This window comes from Epinephelus moara, chromosome 8 (genome assembly GCF_006386435.1).
Source record: "Epinephelus moara isolate mb chromosome 8, YSFRI_EMoa_1.0, whole genome shotgun sequence".
In the NCBI taxonomy this organism is placed as follows: Eukaryota; Metazoa; Chordata; class Actinopteri; order Perciformes; family Serranidae; genus Epinephelus; species Epinephelus moara.
The window spans coordinates 21,801,813-21,824,960 of NC_065513.1; the positions used below are offsets into that span (position 1 = coordinate 21,801,813).

Sequence of the window (23,148 nt, forward strand, 5' to 3'; positions counted from 1 at the left end):
TTTTTTTTAAAAAGAATGGCATACTATACTATGACTTTTTTAAGAATGACATACTATACTTTGACTTTTTTCGAAAAGAATGACATACGATATTATGACTTTTTTTTAAAAAAAAAAGAAGACATACTATACTATGACTTTTTTTGAAAAAAAAAAAGACATACTATACTATGACTTTTTTTGAAAAAAAAAAAAGACATACTATACTATGACTTTTTTAAAAAAAAAAAAAAAAGACATACTATACTATGACTTTTTCGAGGAAAAAAATGACATTCTATACTATGACTTTTTCGAGGAAAAAAATGACATTCTATACTATGACTTTTTTTTTTAAATGACATACTACACTATGACTTTTTTTTGAAAAAAAAAATAACATACAAAACTATGACTTTTTTTGAAAAAAAAAAAAAAAAGACACTGACTTAAAAAAAAGACATACTATACTATGACTGTTTTTTTTTTTTTTTTGAAAAAAATGACATACTATACTATGAGTTTTTTTGGGGGGAAATGACATACTATACTATGACTTTTTTGAGGAAAAAAAATAACATACTAAACTATAACTTTTTTTGAAAATGAAAAAAGACATATACTGACTTAAAAAAAATGACATACTATACTATGACTTTTTTTAATGACATACTATACTATGACTTATTTTTAATGACATACTATACCATGACTTTGTTTTAAAAAAAAATTACATACAATACCATGACTTCATTGGAAAAAAATGACAAACTATACTATGACTTTTTTGTTTTTTAAATGACATACTTTACTATGACTTTTTTGGGAAAAAAATGACACACTATACTTTGACACACTATACTATACTATGACTTTTTTCTTTTGTAAAAAAAAAAATGACACACTATACTTGAAGTACAATGTGTGTTCCTGGTGAAGATGGAGCATGCAACTCCTTTAATGTAACATTACATGCAATATGGTACAGTATATCAGGGGTTGTCAGAGTTTTATGGCTGAGTGCCAACTTGAGGGGCCAACATATAACTGTGTAGACAGCACAAGAGAACTGCACATAAAAAACAAAATATGTTTTCCATCTCACTTCCACATTAAACTCAAGAGTTGTTCACTGAAATCGCTAACTTAATCCTACAGCACTGGCCTTGATGACAGAATGTAATTACTGCCACACCTATGAGGTGCCACTAGTTGCTACAAACCAGTTTTCTACAAGTTGTCATTTTTACCCTGATAGAGTATTGTCACATGGGCACAGTTTGACACCGTAGCCAAGTACTGTATTAAAGGTGGGCTACTGAAAATGAAAGTATTTGAATCGGCCACAGATGAGTAAAATATAATACATGCATTTCACGTCACATAATGTTTCTGAGGGTCACTATTGGCCACACCTTGAGAAACCATATGAAAGAGTTTTTTCTTTAGTGCAACAAGGCAACAGAACCAAGCTTTTTTTGCACAAAAGCACCTCATATCTCCTCTGCTTATTCACCAGAGAGAAGCACAGGCAGCCGGGGAGGTCCTGTCACTCACAAGGGCACCAACCAGAAATTAGACAGAAGACCAAGAGACAAAGAGGAAATAGATTCTCAGCGGGAGCAGGTTATCTGGAGACTCGAGAGGCTGCTTGGAGACACCTGTAACGAGGGAAGGATGCCAGGAGAAACTCACCCTCCTTCAGACAGCATCTGCACTGAAGACTTTGTCAGATGCTTCAGAGACGAGATGTTGGAATTGGCATTGCCAGCGAATAATATGCAGCCACTACACAAAGAGGACGTGACTGAGAGGACAGAGATATCTGACTGCAACACTTGCCAGAGTGCACAAAATGGACCCAGTATTCCTAATGTGGACAGAGGGGGATCAGCAACAACTAGGAAATTCAATAAAGACACAGGGAATGCTCACTATTGTCAAAGACAGGAACTGGAGAAATGTCTCTATGACAGCTACGGAGTAAATACATCATGTAGCGAGAGAGCAGGAGAGAGATACAGCACACCAAAGAAGTCTGATGACGACATTAGGAGTGAGTACTCTCTTCACAAAACCTTAACCATGAATATTTATCGTGGATTAAATCTAACTCACAGGGTTTTCCTCTTACGACATTATTGCCTTGAAATTTACCGAGCCCATTTATTACCACCACAGGAAGAAACCTTTTCATTCTGGAGCAGTACCCTTGTCCCTAAATGCCAACTTTACACACTTACACAGCCTAATTACAATGAAATTTGCAGAGCATGTCCATGCTTGCAAGGGGATGAATCCTTTTAATTTGAATTGCCCCATGGCCTTTCACAAAGTACCACCCAAAGGAAGAACTTTACAACTGTATTCCCCCAAAACAGCACGATGAGTAAAGTGTTTGTACCAGCACTTTTGCTTTGAGGGTTGTAGTTTACATTGCAGCCTCTACAGCACACCAGTCACCCTCTATACTTTTATTCATCTCCCTTTTATGGGTTTATCACACCTTTACTTTGTCTCTCTTCTCTTTCAGTCTCTCACAGAACAGAGGTCGTAACAGAACATGAAACTCTGCAACAGACCAACTCTGCAGCTCCTAAGGCCAGGTGCTTGGCAGGTAACACACACAGATTACAGTGCATCTGCAAACACAGACTGACTAATACTCTCAGATATTCATTCTCTACAAACAGTGATTGTAGGCGGCTTTTCTTTTCTAGGAGTACCTGTGCGGAGTTTTGACACCGTGTCCATTGACAGTGACCTCGACTCAGTCTGCACAGAGCAGGTCAGGCAGTATATTCACAGGCGGCCAGGTGAGAGACGGCAGAAATCTAATTTTCAAGATGACAAAAAAACATCTTCATATGTAAAATATCACCATTTCAAATACAGCGACTAACAAACTGAAAAAAAATAAAGATAATCCTTGAAAACAAACTCTTTTCATACAGAGAATAATAGTAACAAGAGTAGAAAAAATATGCATGAAGTTACAGTTAATGTAATTTGTGTTATCCCCCCAGGATGGCGCTCTCTCATTCAGTCTGTCACAGGCATGGATGACGACTGTACAAACCACAGTGACTATGACACACCCACACAGGAAGACAGTGAACCTCAGTCTACAACAGGTAGAGCAACATCTGACTGTGTATTCCTCTATGAGTCCACAGTAACAAACAATTTAATCTTTACATGAAACAGATTTTGCCTCTCTTTGTTTACAAAGCCCAGATATCCTGTTATGGAAATGTGCACAACAGAAGTCCCTCTGTCCGTAAAGCACAGCGTCATAAGAAAGAAACCAAATGGCGGTACATTTAACAACTTATTGAACATTTTGGTCTTTTCCTCAGTGTTGTGTACAATTTAAAAATGATTATTTTGCCTACATTTGACTTGTACACTGTGCATGTTTGTGAATCACAGACTTGTGCATTCTTCGGGTAACAATGACAAGGACACAGATAAGGAAATGAATCTGTCGAACAGGAGATGCCGGCCTGAGAGGACGTCAGAGAAGATGCAGTCTGACTGGGCCAAGATGAAAGAGCGTCTCTCTGCACTCAGACAAGTGAGAATGAGTCTCCCAGTGTATTTTACATAATGTAGTATAATGTGTACATACATGTGTCTGACTTAAGTGCTTTGTGTATCTGGTTTAGAAATGTGAGAAGGAGGAGCAGACACTACAGAAAAAGAAGACTCAGTTGAAAGATGTAGAGCTCTCCCTCTCTGAACTTCAACAGAGAAGAAAAGTAAAGTGTAGCATCTTATATACAGTTTAACAAAACACTGCGTACGGAAGTCTCACTAAAACTCACAGTTTTTGATATATGTTCCAGCATGCCTTGCAGGAGTTAGAGCAACTGACTGTAGAAACAGCAAAGATGGAGAAGGAGAGGACGACTCTGGACGTTATTAGGTGCAAAAACAAAGTCCATATGCATCAGTATGGCAATATTACATTGCATCAACATAATCCTGTGCTGTATAAAGGAAAGTTCTGTAAAATATTAATACAACAATGAATGTATTGCAGTGACGAGCTGCCCGAGCTGCAGAAGCAGAGCGAGTTCTGTATTCTTGAGGTAAGAGACGTGAAAAGGGAGCTCACAACCTCGTGTCAATGTAAACTGACTGTAAAGGATGGAGCCTTCATGCAGAGGGTAATGAAACCTGAATCAATTCCTGGTTATTAGTAAGTCACATTTTAATATGTCAGGGTTTTTTTTATTTTTTAACTGCACTTTTTTTGTTGCTCCACTGTTCCACAAACAGCCCAGCGTCATCATGTCAGTGCTGGAGAGGGAGGAGATGGAGAGGCAGCTGGATAACGCCAAAACAGAGCTGTTTGCTGAACAGCGACGTGCAAGAGAAAAGCTAGAGTCCATGCAGGAAGTACTGTGTCAATGCCTGTTTATGTTTATAATTATAACTATAATGACAATGATAAACCAGATGAAGATTAAGAGTGTAAACCATTTATAATGGTTTTCACAATATAAAATAAAATTTGAAATAATATAAAATATCATCCAAAATTATAATTACAACATCTTTTTTTTTATTGATAAGAGGATAACAGTTTTAACATTTTCAGCCAGTCAAATTAGTATTCTTTTTTTTAATTTACTATAAAAAAATAATGGTAAATTATTTTATATATTCAAAGATTTACTTAATGAGAAAAAAAAGCTTTTAAAGTTTTTCCCCAAAAGGTTTTAACAAGAACTATAACCTATTGTATTGTGTTAATAATGTAAACAAACATTTCAACGCATTAAAACATTAATAAACTGTCACTTAGTCTGTGTATTAAAAACATGCCTCATTCCTGGTGTGATGGAAGGCACTACACCTGTTTGTAGATTTATATTTTTGCAGTAACCCCTTTGTTAATATTTGGATCACAGATTATGTGTTTAACACGTTGACATGTATAACTATATTGTGAGTGTATAATTGTAGTTGAGCTGTTTCCTTTATAGTTATTTATTAGGTGATACTAAAATAACAAGGTGTAAAGGTTTTGTGTGAGACAGATTTACTTCCTGTGTGTGAAAATGTCTGTCTGTGTGTGTGTGTGTGTGTGTGTGTGTGTGTGTGTGTGTGTTCATGTGTGATCTCGGAGCAGAAGTTGGAGGAAACTCGTGAGGAGCTCCAGAGGGTCACAGAGGCAGAGAGCTCACTGAGGAACAGGTGTGATCATCTGGAGGAGAAACAGAGGCAGAAAAAGGATCAGATGGAGGTGGCACCTAATGACATCATACTCTTATTTCTGATACAAAAAATAATATCTGTTAAGCAAACAGCACACTGCCAATGTCCACCTATTTTCTAACTTCTAACTATTTTTGGTGAATCTCTTTCTGTCAGGCAGCAGAGTTTCAAGTGCACGAGCTGCAGCATGAACTGGGAGAATGCAAGATCAGAGTGGGCACTCAGGAGAAGATGTTGGCCCAGAAGGAGCTGCAGCTGCTCGATTTACATGAGCAGCGTGAGGCCTTACAAGCAGAGAGAGATGGACTGAAGAGGGAGCTGCAACACCTGAAAACCCAGCACTGCAATGCACAGAAAGAAGCCCACGAGCAAGCCCGAAGAATGACGGTAAGAGCCGAGTCGAACTTTATAAAGTCTGCAAGTCATGTTTTTGCTAATGCTACATTAAGTAACAAGTAATCAGAGTTCCTCTTTTTATTTTAGGAGGTTGCATTGAAACAGCAAAAGAAAGAGTTGGCTTTGGCTCATGAGCAGCAAATCCAAAAGGTTACAGATGTTTCAGCAAAACTAAATATTGATTCTTCAAATGACATTATCACAGTTTGATTCATGATGTCACATACCTTCTGGCTGTTGTGTCCTCAGGTTCATAAGCAGACTGAGGAGGAGAAAGCACACGCTTTGAGAGAACAAGCTCTGTCTCTCACACGGCACATTGAGTCCTTGAAAAGTTCCATTCAGGTCAGTGTTTCCCTTAACAAATGAAATCCTGTGTTACACTATCTCAGTGTGTTGACTGTTTTATCCTAAGTACTTTGCACTGCCATGAATGCACGTAATGTAGGTTAAGTTTGGCTGCTATTAGTGGCTTACAAACCTAACATTTGATTTATTTTCATGATTATTGCACTTAACACTATACCTGCAGTGAGTAAAAACACTCCACTATTCTGGCAGCTAAAAGTAGAGGAGGCAAATAAGCTGAAGGACTCTCTGGAGCAGCAGAAGGAGGAGGCAAAGAACCGTGAAGAGGAGCTGCATCTAGCAGCCACGAAGCAGGTATTCTCATAATCCTCTACTTAAAATATACAATATTTTCCAACATGATTCCATGTTATGCACAGTATGCTACCATTCAGGTGCACAAAGCAGTAGAGGAGGAGAGGAGGAAGTGGGAGGCAGAGAAGATGGAAGCAGTGCAGGCACACTGTGGAATACTTGAGGAGCAGAATAGAAAGAGCCTGGAGAGCATGAGGAGTGAGATGCAGCGAGAGAAGAGTAAAGCACTGGCTTTTCAACATAAAGCGGTGGAATTAAAAACTGTAAGGTGGCTCACAGCCATGACACGTGACATTACCATGTTAAATAAATCAGAATAAATGTTTATTCTGTCTTTGCATGATTTTCTTTTTATCTACAGAGAGTACAGGAGTTGGAGAGTGAAAGCTGTGTGCAGCAGAGAGAGCAGGAGTCTTTGCTGGCTGTTATCTGCAAATCACTAAAAGAGGAGCACCAGGCTGAGCTGGAGAAGTTGCGGAGACAGATGGCACAGGTGCGAGAAAACCACAGGAAGCAATCATTTGCAGGCACATAGAGATGTAGTGCTTTAAGGAAAGCTGACATGGTGTGGTCTGTGGTCACAGGAGAGTCAGAGAGCGGTGCTGCGGCTCCAACAGGCTGTTCAGCTGGCAGAGAAGGAAGCTGACAGACTCCAGGTGATGCTAGACGAAAGAGAGAGCAGCCATAACCAAATTACAGCTGAGCTGGAACAAAAGCTCCGGCACTGGGCCCAGGAGCTGGGAGCAGAGTGCCAGCAACTACACCTCTTAGTGGAGCAGAGTGGAGCCAAACAAAGTTCTGTGCAGCTTCCTCACAGGTATACTTTACTGCACTGGTTTAGAAAGACGTGAATACTTTGGAGGCAACATGGCGTGCTTTTAATTCTGATGGCTTTATACTGTGCAGTCCTACAGCAGCTGAGGCTCTAACAAACCTGAGAACACTAAAAGAGCAGCTGAAGCACGTGACTAACCATCTACAGCAGGAGCTCGACTCACAGAAACAAACCTCTGAGCAGCTGAGAAAGGACAAGGTACAGTTCAGACTGCAAAGTACTTGCTGTTTGCAAATACATTAAACGTATACATGAATACAAGTTCATATGTTTTTCAGGAGCGAGAACTGAGCATCCAGAGGCAACAGCTGAGGATGGACAGAGACCAGGCCTTGGATTCTCTGAAGGAGCGTCTCATTCAGGTATCAATTTACACACTTTGTACAGCTCATATCAGTTCACATAGACACAGTAAACTCATCGCTCACAGCATTTTTATGCTGCGTCGTATTTCTGCAGGAGCACATTGAGGAGCTGAGCAGTCTGAACTGGCCTCATATGTGTGATGGAGGAGCTGAGGGAGGAGTGGCAGCATCGCTTCGCAAACAGCTGAAGGCCAAAGACCTGGAGCTGAGGCAGGTTCAGAGGAGCATGGCTCAGTGGAAGGAACAGACCGCCACTCGTCTGGCATGCAAGTTTGAAGAAGAGTTGACAGCTGAACTGGAAAGGTGACGCGAAGCATTGATTTCCCATATTGTTTGGAAATGTGAAAAACATTTACTCCTCTCTCAGAAAATGTATCAAGAGAAAAAAAATTCTGCTTTTCTATGTTTAAGCTTAGCTCTGGTTTTTGCTATCTCACAGGTGCAAGACAAAGTTATTGAGGGGCAGGTAACTGGTTCCTGATGACATACTAACCAGCTGTCTGTCCTTACCAGAGCATGATCTCACCTCAACTCACTGCGATATGTGTTTAATACAATAGATGTGACATTAACCGTACATGTAAACCTATAACCCCATCATGTAGTCGTGTTAATTATTCACAACTTTTTAAATGCAGGTTTGTTTGTTTTCTAGAAAACCATCAAAGTCTCGAGAGGAGAGGCATAAAAAGCCTGAGAGGCCTGAAGCAGAGATGACACTTAGTGTAAAGGTAATTATTTTACTGTTTCTGTGTGGCCATGAACACCAAGCTCGTACAGATGTGTAACCTAAAGATATTTAATACTTGTTTACTGACAAATACTGCTATGTTTTCCCCATCAGGAAGCTCAGACTTTAGTCTGCTCTCCCTCCCTCCATGTTGTGGACTCTGCTGCCTCCCACAGCCCCTCAGACGTGGCTTCATTTAAGCTTCTACGTTACCTTCAGAGCAGAGTCAAGCAGCTCCATGTTGAAAACCAGGCGTACATGTGTAGCCCATCGCCTTCAAATACAGTCTCTGTAGATCTGTCAGGATCATATCTTACAACAGTGAGTACATTGTTTTAATAGCTACTAGCTGCATTCAGTGGTGTGTTGCGACTGCTGTAAAACGTATATTGCAGATATAAGTGCTTAATGCACTTTCACAGTCAGCAGTTCATTTCATTTCCACTGGGTGTCCACACCTTGCAGGCTCACAAAAGGGCGTATCTCTGACAACCAATCACATCTGTTAAAAGCAAGCATCACACCTAGCAACAGAGTCAACCACACCTCCCCACCAAGGTAAAAGTTTCTGTCTCTTCCTTGCTCACAGTTGCTCCGAGAACTTTCCTAAATCACTCCTAAGCTAGGACTCCTTACTAAAAGTTTTAAGGCTAAGTTAGGAGCTCTCTGAGAGTATTCTCAGAATGTTTGTGAATACAGCTCCTGACCACAAGCAATACCTCATATTCACAGCCTTCACTCTCTGCTATACAGCCTCATCCTGTATTAGAGAAGTACACAGTTAAAACAACCAAAGAGCAAATAGAACAATGGCCGAGCGTCAGGGAGAAGAGAATACTTAATTTGTCAAAAAAGAAACCTATAACTACAAATTAAAAAAAATAAATACAGAGAATCTTACAAAAAGTAAAAAGAAATTACATGATAACTCATCTGATGGAATATTCACAGGAAATAATCAGCTCAAAACTCATCATAATTGCTTTTTGACATGAACTTCCTGCAGTTACTGCATTTAATATTTGAGTTAATTTTTTAAATTTTATATACTTTATTAATCCCAGAGGGGAAATTCAATTTTTCACTCTGTTTGTCAATTACACACAGGTCCGAACACACACATGCACAAACTGGACCTATACATGCACTAAGTGGAGAGATGTCAGAGTGGGCTGCCCATGGCAGGCGCTCAGAGCGGTTGCGGGGTTCGGTGCCTTGCTCAGGGGCACCTCGGCAGTGCCCAGGAGGTGAACTGGCACCTCTCCAGCTACCAGTCCACGCTCCATATTTTGGTCCGGATGGGGACTTGAAGAGGCGACCCTCCGGTCCCCAACCCAAGTCCCTATGGACTGAGCTACTGCCGCCCCAGTTAATTATACAGTTTAACTGTTGTTGTTGTTATGCACTGAAAATAATACAAAATATATCCATAAAATATGTCACTTTGTCAGGGGTGGTCAATTTTCTCAATGAAAAAAAAAGGGTCTTAAAAGGAAAAAGGTTGGGAACTGCTGCTCTAGAAGAACCACAGGAAACAAGAAGCATCATCACAAAGTTCCTGCTTATCGTCTTTATGAGGCACAGCACCTCTGGATCTGATTTGAAATCCTCTCTCAGTTAAAATAAATCTAATACTTCTAAAACTGTTAAAGACATGGAAAAAATATTATATACACATGTGGACAAAATTGTTGGTACCCTTCTATTAAAGATAGAAAAATCCACAATGGTCACTGAAATAACTTGAAACTAACAAAAGTAATAATAAATTAAAATTTACTGAAAATCACCTAATGAAAATCAGACATTGTTTTAGAATTGTGGTTCAACAGAATAATTTGAAAAAACAAACTAATGAACCTGGCCTGGACAAAAATGATGGACTTAATATTTTGTTGCACAACCTTTTGAGGCAATCACTGCCATCAGGCGATTTCTGTAACTCTCAATGAGACTTCTGCACCTGTCGACAGGTATTTTGGCCCACTCCTTATGAACAAACTGCTCCATCTGTCTCAGGTTTGAAGGGTGCCTTCTCAAGACGGCATGTTTCAGCTCTTTCCACAGATATTCAATAGGATTTAGATCAGGGCTCATAGAAGGCCACTTCAGAATAGTCCAATGTTTTGTTCTCAGCCATTCTTGGATGTTTTTAGCTGTGTGTTTTGGGTCATTATCCTGTTGAAGGACCTATGACCTGCGACTGAGACCACTGAGACCAAGCTTTCTGACACTGGGCAGCACATTTCGCTCCAGAATGCCTTGATAGTCTTGAGATTTCATTGTACAGATTCAAGACACCCTGTGCCAGATGCAGCAAAGCAGCCCCAGAACATTACTGAGCCTCCTCCATGTTGCACAGTTGGTACAGTGTTCTTTTCTTTGTATGCTTTATTTTTGTATCTTTGAACAAAGAGCTGATGTGACTTGTCAAAAAGCTCCAGTTTTGTCTCTTCTGTCCAAAGGACATTCTCCCAGAAGCTTTGTGGCTTGTCAATATGCATTTTGGCAAATTCCAGTCTTGCTTTTTTATGATTTGCTTTCAACAGTGGTGTCCTCCACGTCTCCCATTCAGTCCACTTTGGCTCAAACAGCAACGGATGGTGCGATCTGACACTGATGTACCTTGACCTTGGAGTTCACCTCTAATCTCTTTGGAAGTTGTTCTGGGCTCTTTGGTTACCATTCGTATTATCCGTCTCTTCAATTTGTCATCAATTTTCCTCTTGCGGCCACGATACCAAACAGCACAGTGACTACTTTTCACCCTTTAAATAGGCAGACTGACTGATTACAAGTTTGAAGACAACTGTGATGCTAATTAAAGGACACACCTTAGTTTAACATGTCCATATGGTCAAATTATTTTCAATCTTCTCTAGGGGTACCATCATTTTTGTCCAGGCCAGTTTCGTTAGTTTGTTTTTTAAAATTATTCTGTTGAACCACAATCCTAAAGCAATGTCTGATTTTCATTAGTTAATTTTCAGTAAATTTTTATTTATTATTACTTTTGTCGGTTTCAAGTTATTTCAGTGACCATTGTGGGTTTTTCTTTCTTTAACAGAAGGGTACCAACAATTTTGTCCACGTGTGTATGTGGCAATCTCACCATATTTCACTATTAATGTGTGCTTGTTGTCATGTAATATGTAACACTGGTGTCTCCTTTATAGATCACTCAAGGTCAAGACATTGCTGGGATTCAGAGTCACTCATCACTGAGGACAGTGTCGAGTTAACAACATGAAGCCCTACTGTGTGTGTGTGTTACATACAGCAGTGATGTAATGCACCTCAAGCTATTTTTGCGGCCACAGGAATGAATCATTTACTGTTACATGTGCTTATGATTGCAGATTAACAAGCAGGTCACAGTGACAAATGACACAACAGAAGATTTGGTCATTAAGTTTACATTCCTCTGTGTCAAGGCAGTGAAACTTTATGGCGTCAGGTTACAGTGAACTCTGAATGAGTGATGAACCGACATTTCACAGAACATCATGTGAGTTATGTCAGAGAATCTCATAAAGCTGACGGGTCTTTGTGGGAATCCCGTGTATAATCATAAATGTTACAAGATGTTTAACTGCACAATAAAGATATTCTGCAGATCTCTGGCGAGTTCAAACTGAATTATGTCATTAGCATTTAATGTAATATCTTAATCAACTGAGAAATGTCCTGATTTTAATGTAAAATAATTCACTGAGGATTGATGCCAGATTTTTTGAAAGATGGCTCCCCTTTAATCACATGTGCTGTCACAAAGGCAGTCTGTTTGGTCTTTCCTGTGGTATCAAAAATATTTTAGGGGGAATACAGGAACAGCGCCGATTCATTTAACATCTGCTTCATATACGAGGTCAGCACTGAGACACTCAGGAAGGAGCTTCTACCCTCAGGCTTCAAAGATCCTAAATAAAGACTGTGCTAATGTTTTGGCTGATCAGTGTATATGTATGTATTGTCACTTGCGTTGTTCCTCAGGGTTTAATCCTGGGACCCCTTCTCTTCCTAATATAAGCCCTGTTTCCACCAAACACTTTCGATATGGTACCACTGAAACCAAAAGTAACCTTTAAGACAGGGTTCCTAGACCCCAGTGTTTCCGTCACAAACAGTACTCTTAAATGTGGGTGGGTTGTTGTCACTCACTGCTTCATCCATCACTCACTGTATTTCGTCTTCAGTCCATCAGTCTACACCTCATTTATCGTCCACTGAACAAGGTTGCACGCCGACATTTTCAGAACAAAATAAACAGGCTGCAGTGAGAGTCTTTCACCATGGGATATTTAAAAATAGTGGGTTTGTGCATTTAGTCCTTTAGCTCAAGTTTAGTTTAGTGTGGCTTACAGGAACGATGCTCCGCAACGCTTTTTTATTCTCCGAGTGAGAATTAGAATATATGCTGTTCACATAATCTGGTCGAAATTAGTAAAAGCGTAGGTCATCCAAGAGAGACAATACAAACTAATGGAGTGGTCAAAGGTGTCACATTGAAATTTAAGGTATGCTGATGGATTCACATCGTCACCTCATACATTGAGCAACATGACAAGTAAACATTCCACCTTAAAAATTGGAGACAGTCGGCCCAGTGAATTATTTTTCTCAGACCACAGCTGCTCAAGAGACAGCAAAACATCCTTTCATTTTATAATTACAGTTAACTAATATATGTAACTCTCCATGTTATGAACAGCAGTTACATAAACCTCAGCCCTGAGCAGTGTCTGTTTGCTATTGACCAATCAACGGACTGCAGTGTTCACAGCTCCACCTTTTAGTACCAGATCTGTGTGCTAGGTACCCCAACAGAGAGGGGACCAAAAATGGGGATGGTACTAAACGGTTCCATCGGTACCATCCACAACTTTTCACAGTGGAAATGGAAAAAAAGTGTACCAAACTCAACTGTACCGTACTGTACTGTTCAGTGAAAATGGGGCTATACTCTATGTAATGAGTAGGCAAAGCAGAATCTCTATGGACAATGTATAAGTTTATTTAAAAACAAATAAAAATTAACAACACTCGATGGCTGGTTGCAATTCTGGTATTGTATACATGAAAATACAATCAAATCATAAAAAGTGCATTTCCATGACTTCTTTACGAATTTCTCAAAGCGAAAAGATAGCGTACTTGCTAAGCACTATAGGAAGAGAACCTTTCTACCACAACAAGTACAACAGCAAGCAGAAAGGCATGCTGAGTAAATGTGAACACACAGGAACAGCATTTTGTGTCCTGTTATTGATGCCCAGAAGATGGGCATAAAAACTGTACAAAATTCAGACACTGATGTTTAACAAAGAACATTGTATTTACAGTACATCAGTGTTTTGTTGGCAGGCTTTGGCAAAATTATGTACAAATTATTTTGTTTCTAATGGCAAAGGTTAATTCTGTAAGTCATACAAAACTGGTTATGTAAGGCTGTTTATAGACCTTTTCAAAGTCTTCAGATTGTGACAGTAATACTGGAGATTTAAATAAATGAAACTGATTAATTCAGTCAGCGCTGTTACGTTTTACATATGGTTGCTCAAGATTATAGTCAAAAAACCTTTAACTAAATAACCATAAAGTAAAAGATGTGTTTCACAAACTGTCCAAAACGGCACAATATTCATGTAACACTAACATGCCTTGCCAAACTGACCAACTTTAAGTGGTTCGGAGTCCTTTTATAGTCTTTTGTGCGACTACATTTCAAGTCTTTTACTTTGGCATGTCTTTTTTTTTAAGGTCATTAAGCACCTTTACATTTCCATGTCCTCCTCTCCAGAGCTGGGGGCCACAGGAAAGCTGTACAGAGAAGAGTGTGTGTCTGAAGGTGGACTGGAGGGGCTGTGGGGGGTGGGAGATGGACATGGAGTCGGGGGTTGCCGTGGTACTGTCTGTTGTTTACGCTGTTTCTGTAATGAGCCCTTTCGCTTCCGACAGAAGGGATCATCTGGTGGCCGCCACAACACCAACTCCATGCAGGAATGGCTCCTAAAGGGGTGAAGAAGAAGTAGGTGAGACCAAAATAAACACAGAGGAAAGAAATTGTTGACAGCTTCTCAAAGAGGAAGATTCATAAAACACTAAATATTCAAATAACAGAATCAGGAGAACATACACAGACTGGGCTACTGTGTGTGGTAGGATGTCGCTGATGCCGCGCTGCAGACCCTCCTTCAAACTGTCTGAGATCACCAACACTGGCCGTCTCTGTGCAGGCTCTACATCCAGATCTTCATCCTCATCGTCATCCTCCAGCGTTATTCTGTGACACATAAAAGTTGCAGTACTTACTTGAGGCAATAGAAGGTAGAGTATATGTTGTTACCACCTTGTCATGTGATACAACCCCTAAAGCCGTCACCACCACTGAACGGCAAAACAAACCCGTTGTGGCTAAATGTTGAGAGCTGCAGTACCAGAAGGGAAACCAGCAAATATCTCAGCTATGTAAAGGTGGATGCAACTGAAAATACCGGACAGTCTGTGGACTGTATTTGAAAACTGGCAGAAACAAAGCTGCCTGACATATACTGTATATGTTTATAAAGGTGTGGTTGACATGAACAAATTAATTACAAGATAATTATCAAAGCAAGACAGCATTCACTTGATACTGGTTATTAATAATAGTTGTAACAGTACAATACAATATAATAGTAATAAGTTATATATACTACGCAGGACTGTCGGTTACTGTTTGTGAACATGCCAGTCAGTGAAAGTAAAAGCCAATGCCAGGTTCACTCATTTGGCATCCCGCCTCTCTATATTTGCATTTTTTCCCCAAGCTGTGTCTCCTGGATGACTGCCGCTTACAGTTGGGCACCTGGTTGCTACCTTTTTTTAATAAAGCCCCGACCTAACCCATAAACGTTACGAACATAGAAAATAAGAAAATACATGTAGAGGGCAGAGTCTCTGCAGAAAAATACACCACCACACATCTGGTGAAGAGAATACTCCTGCATGAGTCTACATATTGTTTTTTAGGACAATCCTGCACAGTATATCTTTTAAGTATTCAAAATCATGAATCAAGTACTTCTTTAAAACAAAATCCTAATATTAAAATATTTTCTTAAATATTAAAGATCAGTTTGCAACAGATTTTGTACTTTTTAAACTCAACTCATTCAGTGAGACATTAGAGCCGTGACCCATGATATCTTGATACAGAACAGGCCAGACAAAAAATTATACTATTGAATACAGCTCACACTAAACAAACCTTTACAGCATATAAGAGCCTGTTCGCCTGGTTCTATTTTAAACAGGATTAGTCCGTCTAATCAAAGTCACTTTGGGGTATACTCTGATGTGTAATAGATTGTGACCTTTCCAGAGTGTACCCCTCCTCTCACTACATGCATGCTGGAATAAACTCAAGCCCCCTGTGACCCTGAACAGAATAAAAAGAATGTACTGCTTCTCTTTCACCTACAATAGACTATGACAACGTACACCTGAATTAATTAGTGCATTCAACAGCACAACAGCATTTAACCATATAAGCAGTGTACCCTCTGTCAGCACAAGATGTCCAAGGATAGATAGATAGATATTTTTGGTTATAAGTTGTGAGTTTGAAGTCTAATTCTAACATGACAGTAGTCAGCAGTTTTTGTAACTTTTTTCCCACACCCTGCAAGTTGCATACCTGTCTTCGATCTCCTGCAGTTTCCTCTGAGCTGCCTCTATCTCCATGCAGGAGCTCTCTGTCTCGGGTCGGGACGCAGCAGTGGAGGGCTGCAGCAAAGTCAAAGGCTGAGGCGCCGTGCAGGGCTGTGGAAGTGCAGGGCTGGCTTGCTGGGCAGACAGGGGCGGGCAGCTGTTCGCTGTCGGCCAGTCACGATGAGTGCTTGTGTTTGAGGTCTCTAAAATGTCCTCCTCTGCCTCTAACATTAACCTCCTCCTTTTAGCACTGCATCCCCTAGGGAAACAGATTTGTCTCAACACTAATATGTGACTATTCCCAGCACTGCCAAATGTTAAGTGAAACTTTGTGTGTGTCTCTTTCACTTACTCATCATCAACTCTCCTCCTGTGCTTCCTGAGGCATCGTGTCTCCCAGCTGCTGTGGGACAGAGAGACAGATGTGTCAAACCAGAAGATAAGACAATGTCAGGTTAGGATTGAAAAGTGCATTTATGACAAATGTGTGGAGGGGATTTACACCCCCTAAATAATCAGCTACATACCTGTTGGAGAGAGTTGCTCTCTGCAGATCTCCAGACGTACTTGGAGAGCCGAGGTTAAACTCAGGAAGGCTTGTGGGGCCTGAAAATGAGTACATGTCTGGCAGAAACCCCAGTTCACTGCTAGTGGGAGCGGGGTGGTGCATGGTGGTCCAGTCGGTGAGATGATTTGAAGGGACAAGAAGGTAACTACAGAGAGATCTGACGTGGGAGATTAGCATTGATATCAATCAGACGAGCTGAGAAGATGATTCTCTATAAACCAACATGACGCACAAGTTTACACAAGGACAGTTGGCTGATTGTCTAAGGTAGCTACAACGCTACTGTTACACTAAACCTTAATATGACATGGCTGATAAAACTACCTATTATTATGACATATTAACGTTATAACTCTGATGAACAACTCTGAATAAGTAACCCAGACACATAACGTTACAGCGTTAGGGACAGACCTGTGCAGCTGCCCTGCCCCTTCGTGTTTTTGTTGTTGTTTGACGTTAGCTCGTCTCCGTCAGGTCACATCGTTTTCCGTTGAAATAATCCCGTTAGCACGAAGCAACAGGCTTTACACGCTCAAGTCATGCTAAGTTAATGTCGATACAACCTGTGGACACACACAGCTCCCACGTTAAAGGGCTCTGTGGCGTGAACTGCTTGAATGGTGGGCTGGCTTAGCTTAGTTACTCTGAAAAAGTGAGTCGCGCCAGAAGAGTCGTCAGGATTCTAGAAAGTGCGTATGTTACGTTGGGGGAATTATGGGAGTTGTAGTTTTGTAAACCGCAATTGTAGTAGTTGTAAACCGACTCAAGTTTGCGTTGAACACTTGGCGAGAAACAGGAACAAAGTTAACGAAGGGGCGTTTTTATTGAAGCACCGACACCACGTTAACTAGCTTAAATTAAAATGTCAGTTTCCGACCTTCAGTCCAACGTCAGATTGTGTAAAGCAAGATGGACACCCGAGTCGTCTTTGTGCGTTCGTTTTTGCCAAAGAGTATATACGTTGACAAGATGGTTCCCTCCAACCCCCTGTTTACAGTCACCGGCCCTGGCTCGTGTGGTTTAAAGGGGCCGTCTTGCTTTTCTCATGGCCGTGTCATCTCAAATAACGAGTCATGTGACAGTGAAATACTAGAAGCTGTTGTCTCTGCCTCTGTCCTCACTCAGCTGTTAATCTTCACACTGGAGTCACCCTCTCTTTGACGAGGTAAGACAATGCGCTTACTGCAAAAATGTTACAGCTTTCAAGCTATTAACCAAACAGCTGCCATAATAGCTTATTATAAACACGACATTATATTATTTACTAACCTAACATCGTTGTGTTGTCTGTTATGCATTTTACGTTAATCCAAAGGTATACTGCAATCATATTATTTTATTCTTAGATATCTGTGTACCTGCCTTCCTCAAATACGCAAATACTTTTACACTAATAGTTTTTTATCTGACAATTTTACAGTAGGCCTGTTCTTAGTTTCGTTTCAGGCGAATATATTGATTTATTTCCACTGATTGTGTTATCTAACAGGCTGCCCAGAATGCTGTCTTTGGTCATAGTCACAGGCCTCCTGGCTTTTGTCTCTGGTAAACCATGTGGTAAGTTTTTTTTTCTTTTTGTAATCCATTTATCACCAATCATTAAAAAACTTGGACTGCTCTTAGTTAATTTGAACTCTAGGAATAACCCAGTTTACAAAAACACTGAGTCACTGGTCTGGACATTCACTTATTTTGCAATTACCCACTTCATGAATCTGAATGGCCTTCATCTTGCTTATTGACAAAAGTTGTGTAATTGTCAAATCACAGAAAATGTCGACACCTTTTTGATTCAGGACAGACATTGAGATATTTGGATCTTGAACAGCAATGACTCTTCTTTTAGCAAAGACAGACGTCTCCTCAGTCTTTGTTTCCTCTTGTTGTGACTGCTGATGCTGCAGTTCTGATGTCGCAATGCTCTGAAAGTTCAAGTTGATGTCAGCAAGAGAATGTTACTGAAATATTTTTACATCTGTGATCAAAATTTCTGAAAAACATTTTTTTTTCTTTTAATATTTGAATCCAGATACCGAAGGATCCAACAGAGAGCTGCACCTAACACTCAATAAGAATCTCCTCCGCTCTCTGGAGACACAGGAAGGACTCCCCAATCCCAGTGTCCACTTGGCTTTACGGCTTTCTGATAACCACAACCTCGCCAAGGAGAATGAACACCTGAATAAACTGAAAAATGATTTGCACAATGACCTTCAGAGGTATTTCACTGTCTGACACAAAAAGATGTCTTGCTATTTCAGATCATTATGTCCATTAATCTGATGTTCTCCCCTGGTGTTCCTTAGCTCTCTCTCTAACAGCCAGTCTGTGGTCGGCCTCTTGGCGCTGTACACTCTGGCTTTGAAGTCCTCCTGCCACGACCTCAACACAGTCACCTTCACCGTCAGTGAGAAGAGCGAGAAGCTGCTGACACACCTGAAGAATCAGATGGAGCAAGAAAAAGAGCACATTGCCTGTAAGTTTTCCTTTGACCTTTTTGGAGGCCAACGGTTGTCATAAAAAGTGTTCACCGTCCTGTTTTACATCCTGTTACAAAATAAGTTCAAAGTTTGTCTAGTGAGGATATTTCTTTGGAAAGGAAATCCAAGAAAATGTATTTGAAAGTGTAAAATTACAACAAACAGCTAATTCCAATGCATCTTATTTTCTTTATGACTTAAACATTTTATTTCAGTTTTGAAATTAGTCATAAGAGCAACTGTTAACTAATTCCATTGAAACTGAAATAAGAAGAACTTAAAATACATTTCAATCTCTTGAACATCACTGTCAAGTCATGCCTGACCATAATTTGGTTTCTTTTATTTCTCCTCTCCTTTGCACAGTCAGCCACCGCCCTTTGACCAACTATTACCAGTACTCTCTGGGTGTGCTTGCTCTTTGCGCGAGTGGCATCAGGGTCAACAACCATGTCAGCAACAAGCTCATCAAGGCGGTAGAAGATGAGCACTTCAAACATGGAGACTCCGAGAGTACTGGTGAGTTTAACCTGCCTAAATGTTTTCTTATTCTATGATTAAATAGAAGATGTGCAGGCAAACCTAATGGTAAAAATGATCAATGAATTGCCCTATGGTAGTTTACACGACAGTGCGACAGTGTGAAAGATAAAACCTGTGCTGTGTGATGTTGCATTCCATTTAGAGACATATTTTAAACACATTAGTTACCTGAGATAAATTTTACTAGTGGGTCATCTCCAGAAGTGTGGACTTGAGTCAAATGACTTGGCCCCGAGTCACAAATTAAATTACTTAAGCCACGCCTTGACAAAATCAAAAGACTTGCAACTCGACTTGGACTTTGAAAGGAATCCAGTAACCACACTTGGTAACAGCTCTTTAGGTTTTCTAATACTTAAAATTAATCTCTCCCTATGTATGTTAAATCACACATTTCATCTTCATTCTCTCTTTAGACACCTACGCCATGGCTGGAATGGCGCTCCAGTGTGTAAAGGACTCTGGTTCTCATGTGCAGAATGCTGCTGAGCTCGACACAGCTCTCAGCAAGATCAAGGAGAAGCTCTTGGCTGCTCGACGGAACGACGGTCATATCGGCAATGAGTTCAGCACAGGCCTCGCAGTGCAAGTAAGGATCCTTTTCCTTATTTTTTGTCCAGCTCCCTTTGTCTCTTTCACTGCATGAAACAAAATCTTCTCAGTTTAAATGTTCTCATTTGTTGTGTTCCAGGCCTTATTGGCAATGGGCACCCATATTGCAGACTGTGCTGCCTCAATGGAGGCCATGAGGACAGGTGCCAGAGGCAACACGTACCACAACCCCATGGCCGTATCTCAGATCCTGCCAGCTCTGCAGAAGAAATCCTACCTGTTGGTTAAAAACAAGGAGTGCCACAATGAGGATGGTACGTGCAGCGTTATCAGAATCAGAATCAGAAATACTTTATTGATCCCCGAGGGGAAATTATTTATGTTACAAGTGCTCCTTGCAAGAGAGGAAAGATACGTGAAAATATAAGAAATTTAACCAATAGTATTAACAAATATATAGTTAAATAAACAGGAATTATTAACAAACATAAACGTAAATAAATATATATATATACATATATATATTGTAAACTGAACAAGATTATTTACACAAACAGAATATATACAGTCAGGGTGAATGGGGTTATTGCACAAGTTAAATTAAATTATTGCAGTGTGTGAAAAAGTCTCAGGGCCACTCAGAGGGAGGAGTTGTACAGTTTGATGGCCACAGGCAGGAATGATTTCCTGTGGCGCTCAGTGGTACATCTTGGTGGTATGAGTCTCCCACTGAAAGTACTCTTGAATGTCTGTCCCCTGTGGTCACTGTGGTTTCTGGTTGTGTTTTCACAGTGTGTGTGTTCTTACAGACACTCTGGTGCTGGAGCCCATAGATCCTGTGGTGGTTTTACCAAGCAAGACCGAAGTGGCTGTGATGGTGGAGGTGGTGACGGCCAGTGGAGCAGCTGCTCTGTACTCTGTGAATGTGCCAAAGGGCAGCTCTCTGCTGCAGGCCCTTGAACTGCTCAGTGGAAAAGATGTTGGCTTCACGTGAGTTCATATAATGTGTCTGTGTGTATTTCTTTTCATAGCTCCTTTGAAATCTTGTGTGATTGTCAATATTGAGTAATATTTGGTTTGCAGGTTTGAGAAGGAGTCCAGCCTGTGGGGGCCTTTCTTAAGTATGGTGAACGGAGAGCAGGCCAGACAGAGCGACCGCAGATACTGGCACCTCTCCTCTGATGGCACTGCACTTACTGAGGGTGAGGACTCACATACACATACATATTATAGTGATTGTCTTATTAATAGAGCATTCTCTTCTTCTTTTCTGCTGCTACAATTTCACTTTGGTTAAAATTGCTAATGCTAATGCTGGTGCATTTACAGCAATGTGTAAATGTTGTTGTTGATTAATGTGTATTGTCCCTGCACAAATAAACAATTAAAAAAACAAATATAAAATAAATTACAATAGTGTCCTGCCAGCTTAGCTGCCCAGACCCTAATAGACAAAGTTTTGCTTTTTCCCTCAGGTATCAATGATTACAAGATTGAGGTGGCTCAGAAGATCATCATCAAAAACTCAAGCTACTGAGGGTCACTGCATCAAAAGCAGTTGGGTCTCGACATTTCTCTATCCTTTGCTGTTTTAGCACTGATCATACTTAAATCATCTGATGCCATGAAGTAGGCTTGAAGCTTGAATAAAAGTGTAATTTAGAACTAAATGAACAGACTTTGTGAATATTCTGTCTTCAGAATGTAAATGATAAAGATTTTTTATGATGGTTTGTTAAATGATTGTGAAATGTTTATTAAAATGTCTTAGAAAGCATGATTGTGTTTTTTTAAACAAATAAAAAAAGTTTGGATGGCTTTTTAAATGAAGAATATCTGTGGGTTTGTGTTTTTATTACAAAACAAAATATGAATAATAAGCTAATGACAATCAATTAAATTCTTAAATCACATGAGATTTCTTTACAAACTAACACAGCTCATGAAAAAATTGTAATTTTGGTGTAATTGTATTTTTATTGCACGTGTTAAGCACATTTATAATGGATCATTAAAGTTAATTGTTATTGTCACACATACAGCAATGTCAGAAAAGTTCATGCCAACTGAGATCCAAACAAACAGTACTTAATCACTTGTTTGGTGTTAAAATAAGTTATTTCTTTCAGCTAAATGCAGCTTCTTACAGTTTTAAAAGTTCTTTGAGTGGCATGAGTGAATGAAATAAAACACTGGATGTCTTAAAAATCACCCTTTTTTGACACAAGTAACTGTCCCACATTAACACTTTTGTTCAAACACAGGGTATTAACATTTTTGATAAAATGTCTGTTGCTGATGTTGATGGTGCCAACAAAAATGCTTCTTATTCACCAGCAAACAAGTTTAAATGTCACTCTGATGCCACATAAAAGTGTATTTTTGTTTGTGAAAAGTGAACTCTACAACAGGTAAGTTTAGATCTAACTGATACAGACGCCACAATGTGTGTGCTATTAAGTACTTTAAATGTCATTAGATAACAAGAAAATGTTGGGACTTATGAACATGATGATAAATAAAAGACAAATGAATCAGTGACAAGATTAAACATGCATTGTCCACAGATACATGGTCGATAAATAAACAGCTAAAACTGTACTGCTTAAAATTTCACGTATATATTTTTGTAAAAACAATTTGGAAAAAAAGACATTTTATAGGTTATACTAAAAAAACAAACAAAAAACAACTAGTTCAACTTAAAAAAAATAATTCCAACTATGGCATTGAGCCAATCCTATGAGACTTTTATAATCTGACAAACTCCATTAGTTTAGTACAACCAACATGACTTGCTTTAACCTCAAAAAAACTTAATCAAGTTGAATCAACTTAATACCTATCCAAAAGTTGTGGTGATATTTAGTGGTCAAACAATTTTATTTAAGTTATTCTAACTTATTTACTGTAATTCCATCCTACTCAAAAATATCAAAAATGTTTTCGATTTTGACCAACGTCTTAAAATAAGTTGTCAATGGACTAAACAAACATAATTTTTTGATGCTGAAAAACTAATTTATTTTAAGTGCTATCCACTAACCCCATGAATCCACTGGTTCAACTAAAAAAAATTAGGGTAATAATTTGCATGCATCTTTTTAAGTAGTTCT

General features: G+C 39.6%; 3 protein-coding genes across 9 annotated transcripts in view; 2 read left to right on the top strand and 1 right to left on the bottom strand.

Moving 5' to 3' along the window:
- si:ch211-102c2.8 (trichohyalin) overlaps positions 1–13,061 on the top strand; it is a 20,907-nt gene extending 7,846 nt beyond the window's left edge. For 3 of the 6 annotated variants that reach the window (XM_050050028.1, XM_050050029.1, XM_050050032.1), the window contains 25 exons: positions 1,499–2,035; positions 2,513–2,596; positions 2,700–2,795; positions 3,006–3,113; positions 3,212–3,296; positions 3,412–3,556; positions 3,648–3,740; positions 3,828–3,907; positions 4,025–4,151; positions 4,264–4,383; positions 5,120–5,233; positions 5,362–5,592; positions 5,689–5,751; positions 5,851–5,946; positions 6,163–6,264; positions 6,345–6,527; positions 6,626–6,757; positions 6,849–7,081; positions 7,171–7,297; positions 7,378–7,461; positions 7,559–7,767; positions 7,904–7,930; positions 8,120–8,195; positions 8,309–8,515; positions 11,371–13,061. In XM_050050028.1, the coding sequence (XP_049905985.1) occupies positions 1,499–2,035; positions 2,513–2,596; positions 2,700–2,795; positions 3,006–3,113; positions 3,212–3,296; positions 3,412–3,556; positions 3,648–3,740; positions 3,828–3,907; positions 4,025–4,151; positions 4,264–4,383; positions 5,120–5,233; positions 5,362–5,592; positions 5,689–5,751; positions 5,851–5,946; positions 6,163–6,264; positions 6,345–6,527; positions 6,626–6,757; positions 6,849–7,081; positions 7,171–7,297; positions 7,378–7,461; positions 7,559–7,767; positions 7,904–7,930; positions 8,120–8,195; positions 8,309–8,515; positions 11,371–11,436 (3,425 nt within the window). In that variant the 3' untranslated portion in view covers positions 11,437–13,061. Of the gene's footprint in view, positions 1–1,498; positions 2,036–2,512; positions 2,597–2,699; positions 2,796–3,005; positions 3,114–3,211; positions 3,297–3,411; positions 3,557–3,647; positions 3,741–3,827; positions 3,908–4,024; positions 4,152–4,263; positions 4,384–5,119; positions 5,234–5,361; positions 5,593–5,688; positions 5,752–5,850; positions 5,947–6,162; positions 6,265–6,344; positions 6,528–6,625; positions 6,758–6,848; positions 7,082–7,170; positions 7,298–7,377; positions 7,462–7,558; positions 7,768–7,903; positions 7,931–8,119; positions 8,196–8,308; positions 8,516–8,659; positions 8,753–11,370 lie in introns of all 6 variants that reach the window. The other 3 variants (XR_007570295.1, XM_050050031.1, XM_050050030.1) reach the window with 3 other exon arrangements.
- A 127-nt stretch (positions 13,062–13,188) lies between these two features.
- ccdc117 (coiled-coil domain containing 117) lies at positions 13,189–17,351 on the bottom strand. Of its 2 annotated transcripts, none has more exons than XM_050050064.1 (6): positions 16,869–17,351; positions 16,414–16,611; positions 16,239–16,286; positions 15,873–16,145; positions 14,331–14,477; positions 13,189–14,203 (listed from the first exon to the last, which is right to left on the bottom strand). In XM_050050064.1, the coding sequence occupies exons 2-6, from the start codon at positions 16,554–16,556 to the stop codon at positions 13,969–13,971; spliced, it is 846 nt and encodes a 281-aa protein (XP_049906021.1). In that variant the 5' UTR covers positions 16,557–16,611; positions 16,869–17,351; the 3' UTR covers positions 13,189–13,968. The 2 variants fall into 2 exon arrangements, with proteins under 2 accessions (XP_049906021.1, XP_049906020.1); XM_050050063.1 differs by having other exon boundaries at positions 16,239–16,289; positions 16,869–17,342.
- Positions 17,352–17,531: 180 nt separating this feature from the next.
- Positions 17,532–21,865, top strand: tcn2 (transcobalamin II). The gene is made up of 10 exons (XM_050050059.1): positions 17,532–17,622; positions 17,947–18,014; positions 18,487–18,676; positions 18,764–18,933; positions 19,304–19,456; positions 19,897–20,069; positions 20,172–20,346; positions 20,842–21,022; positions 21,116–21,234; positions 21,508–21,865. Exons 2-10 carry the CDS (start codon positions 17,957–17,959, stop codon positions 21,567–21,569), a joined length of 1,281 nt encoding a protein of 426 aa, XP_049906016.1. The 5' UTR covers positions 17,532–17,622; positions 17,947–17,956; the 3' UTR covers positions 21,570–21,865.
- Positions 21,866–23,148: the final 1,283 nt, after the last annotated feature.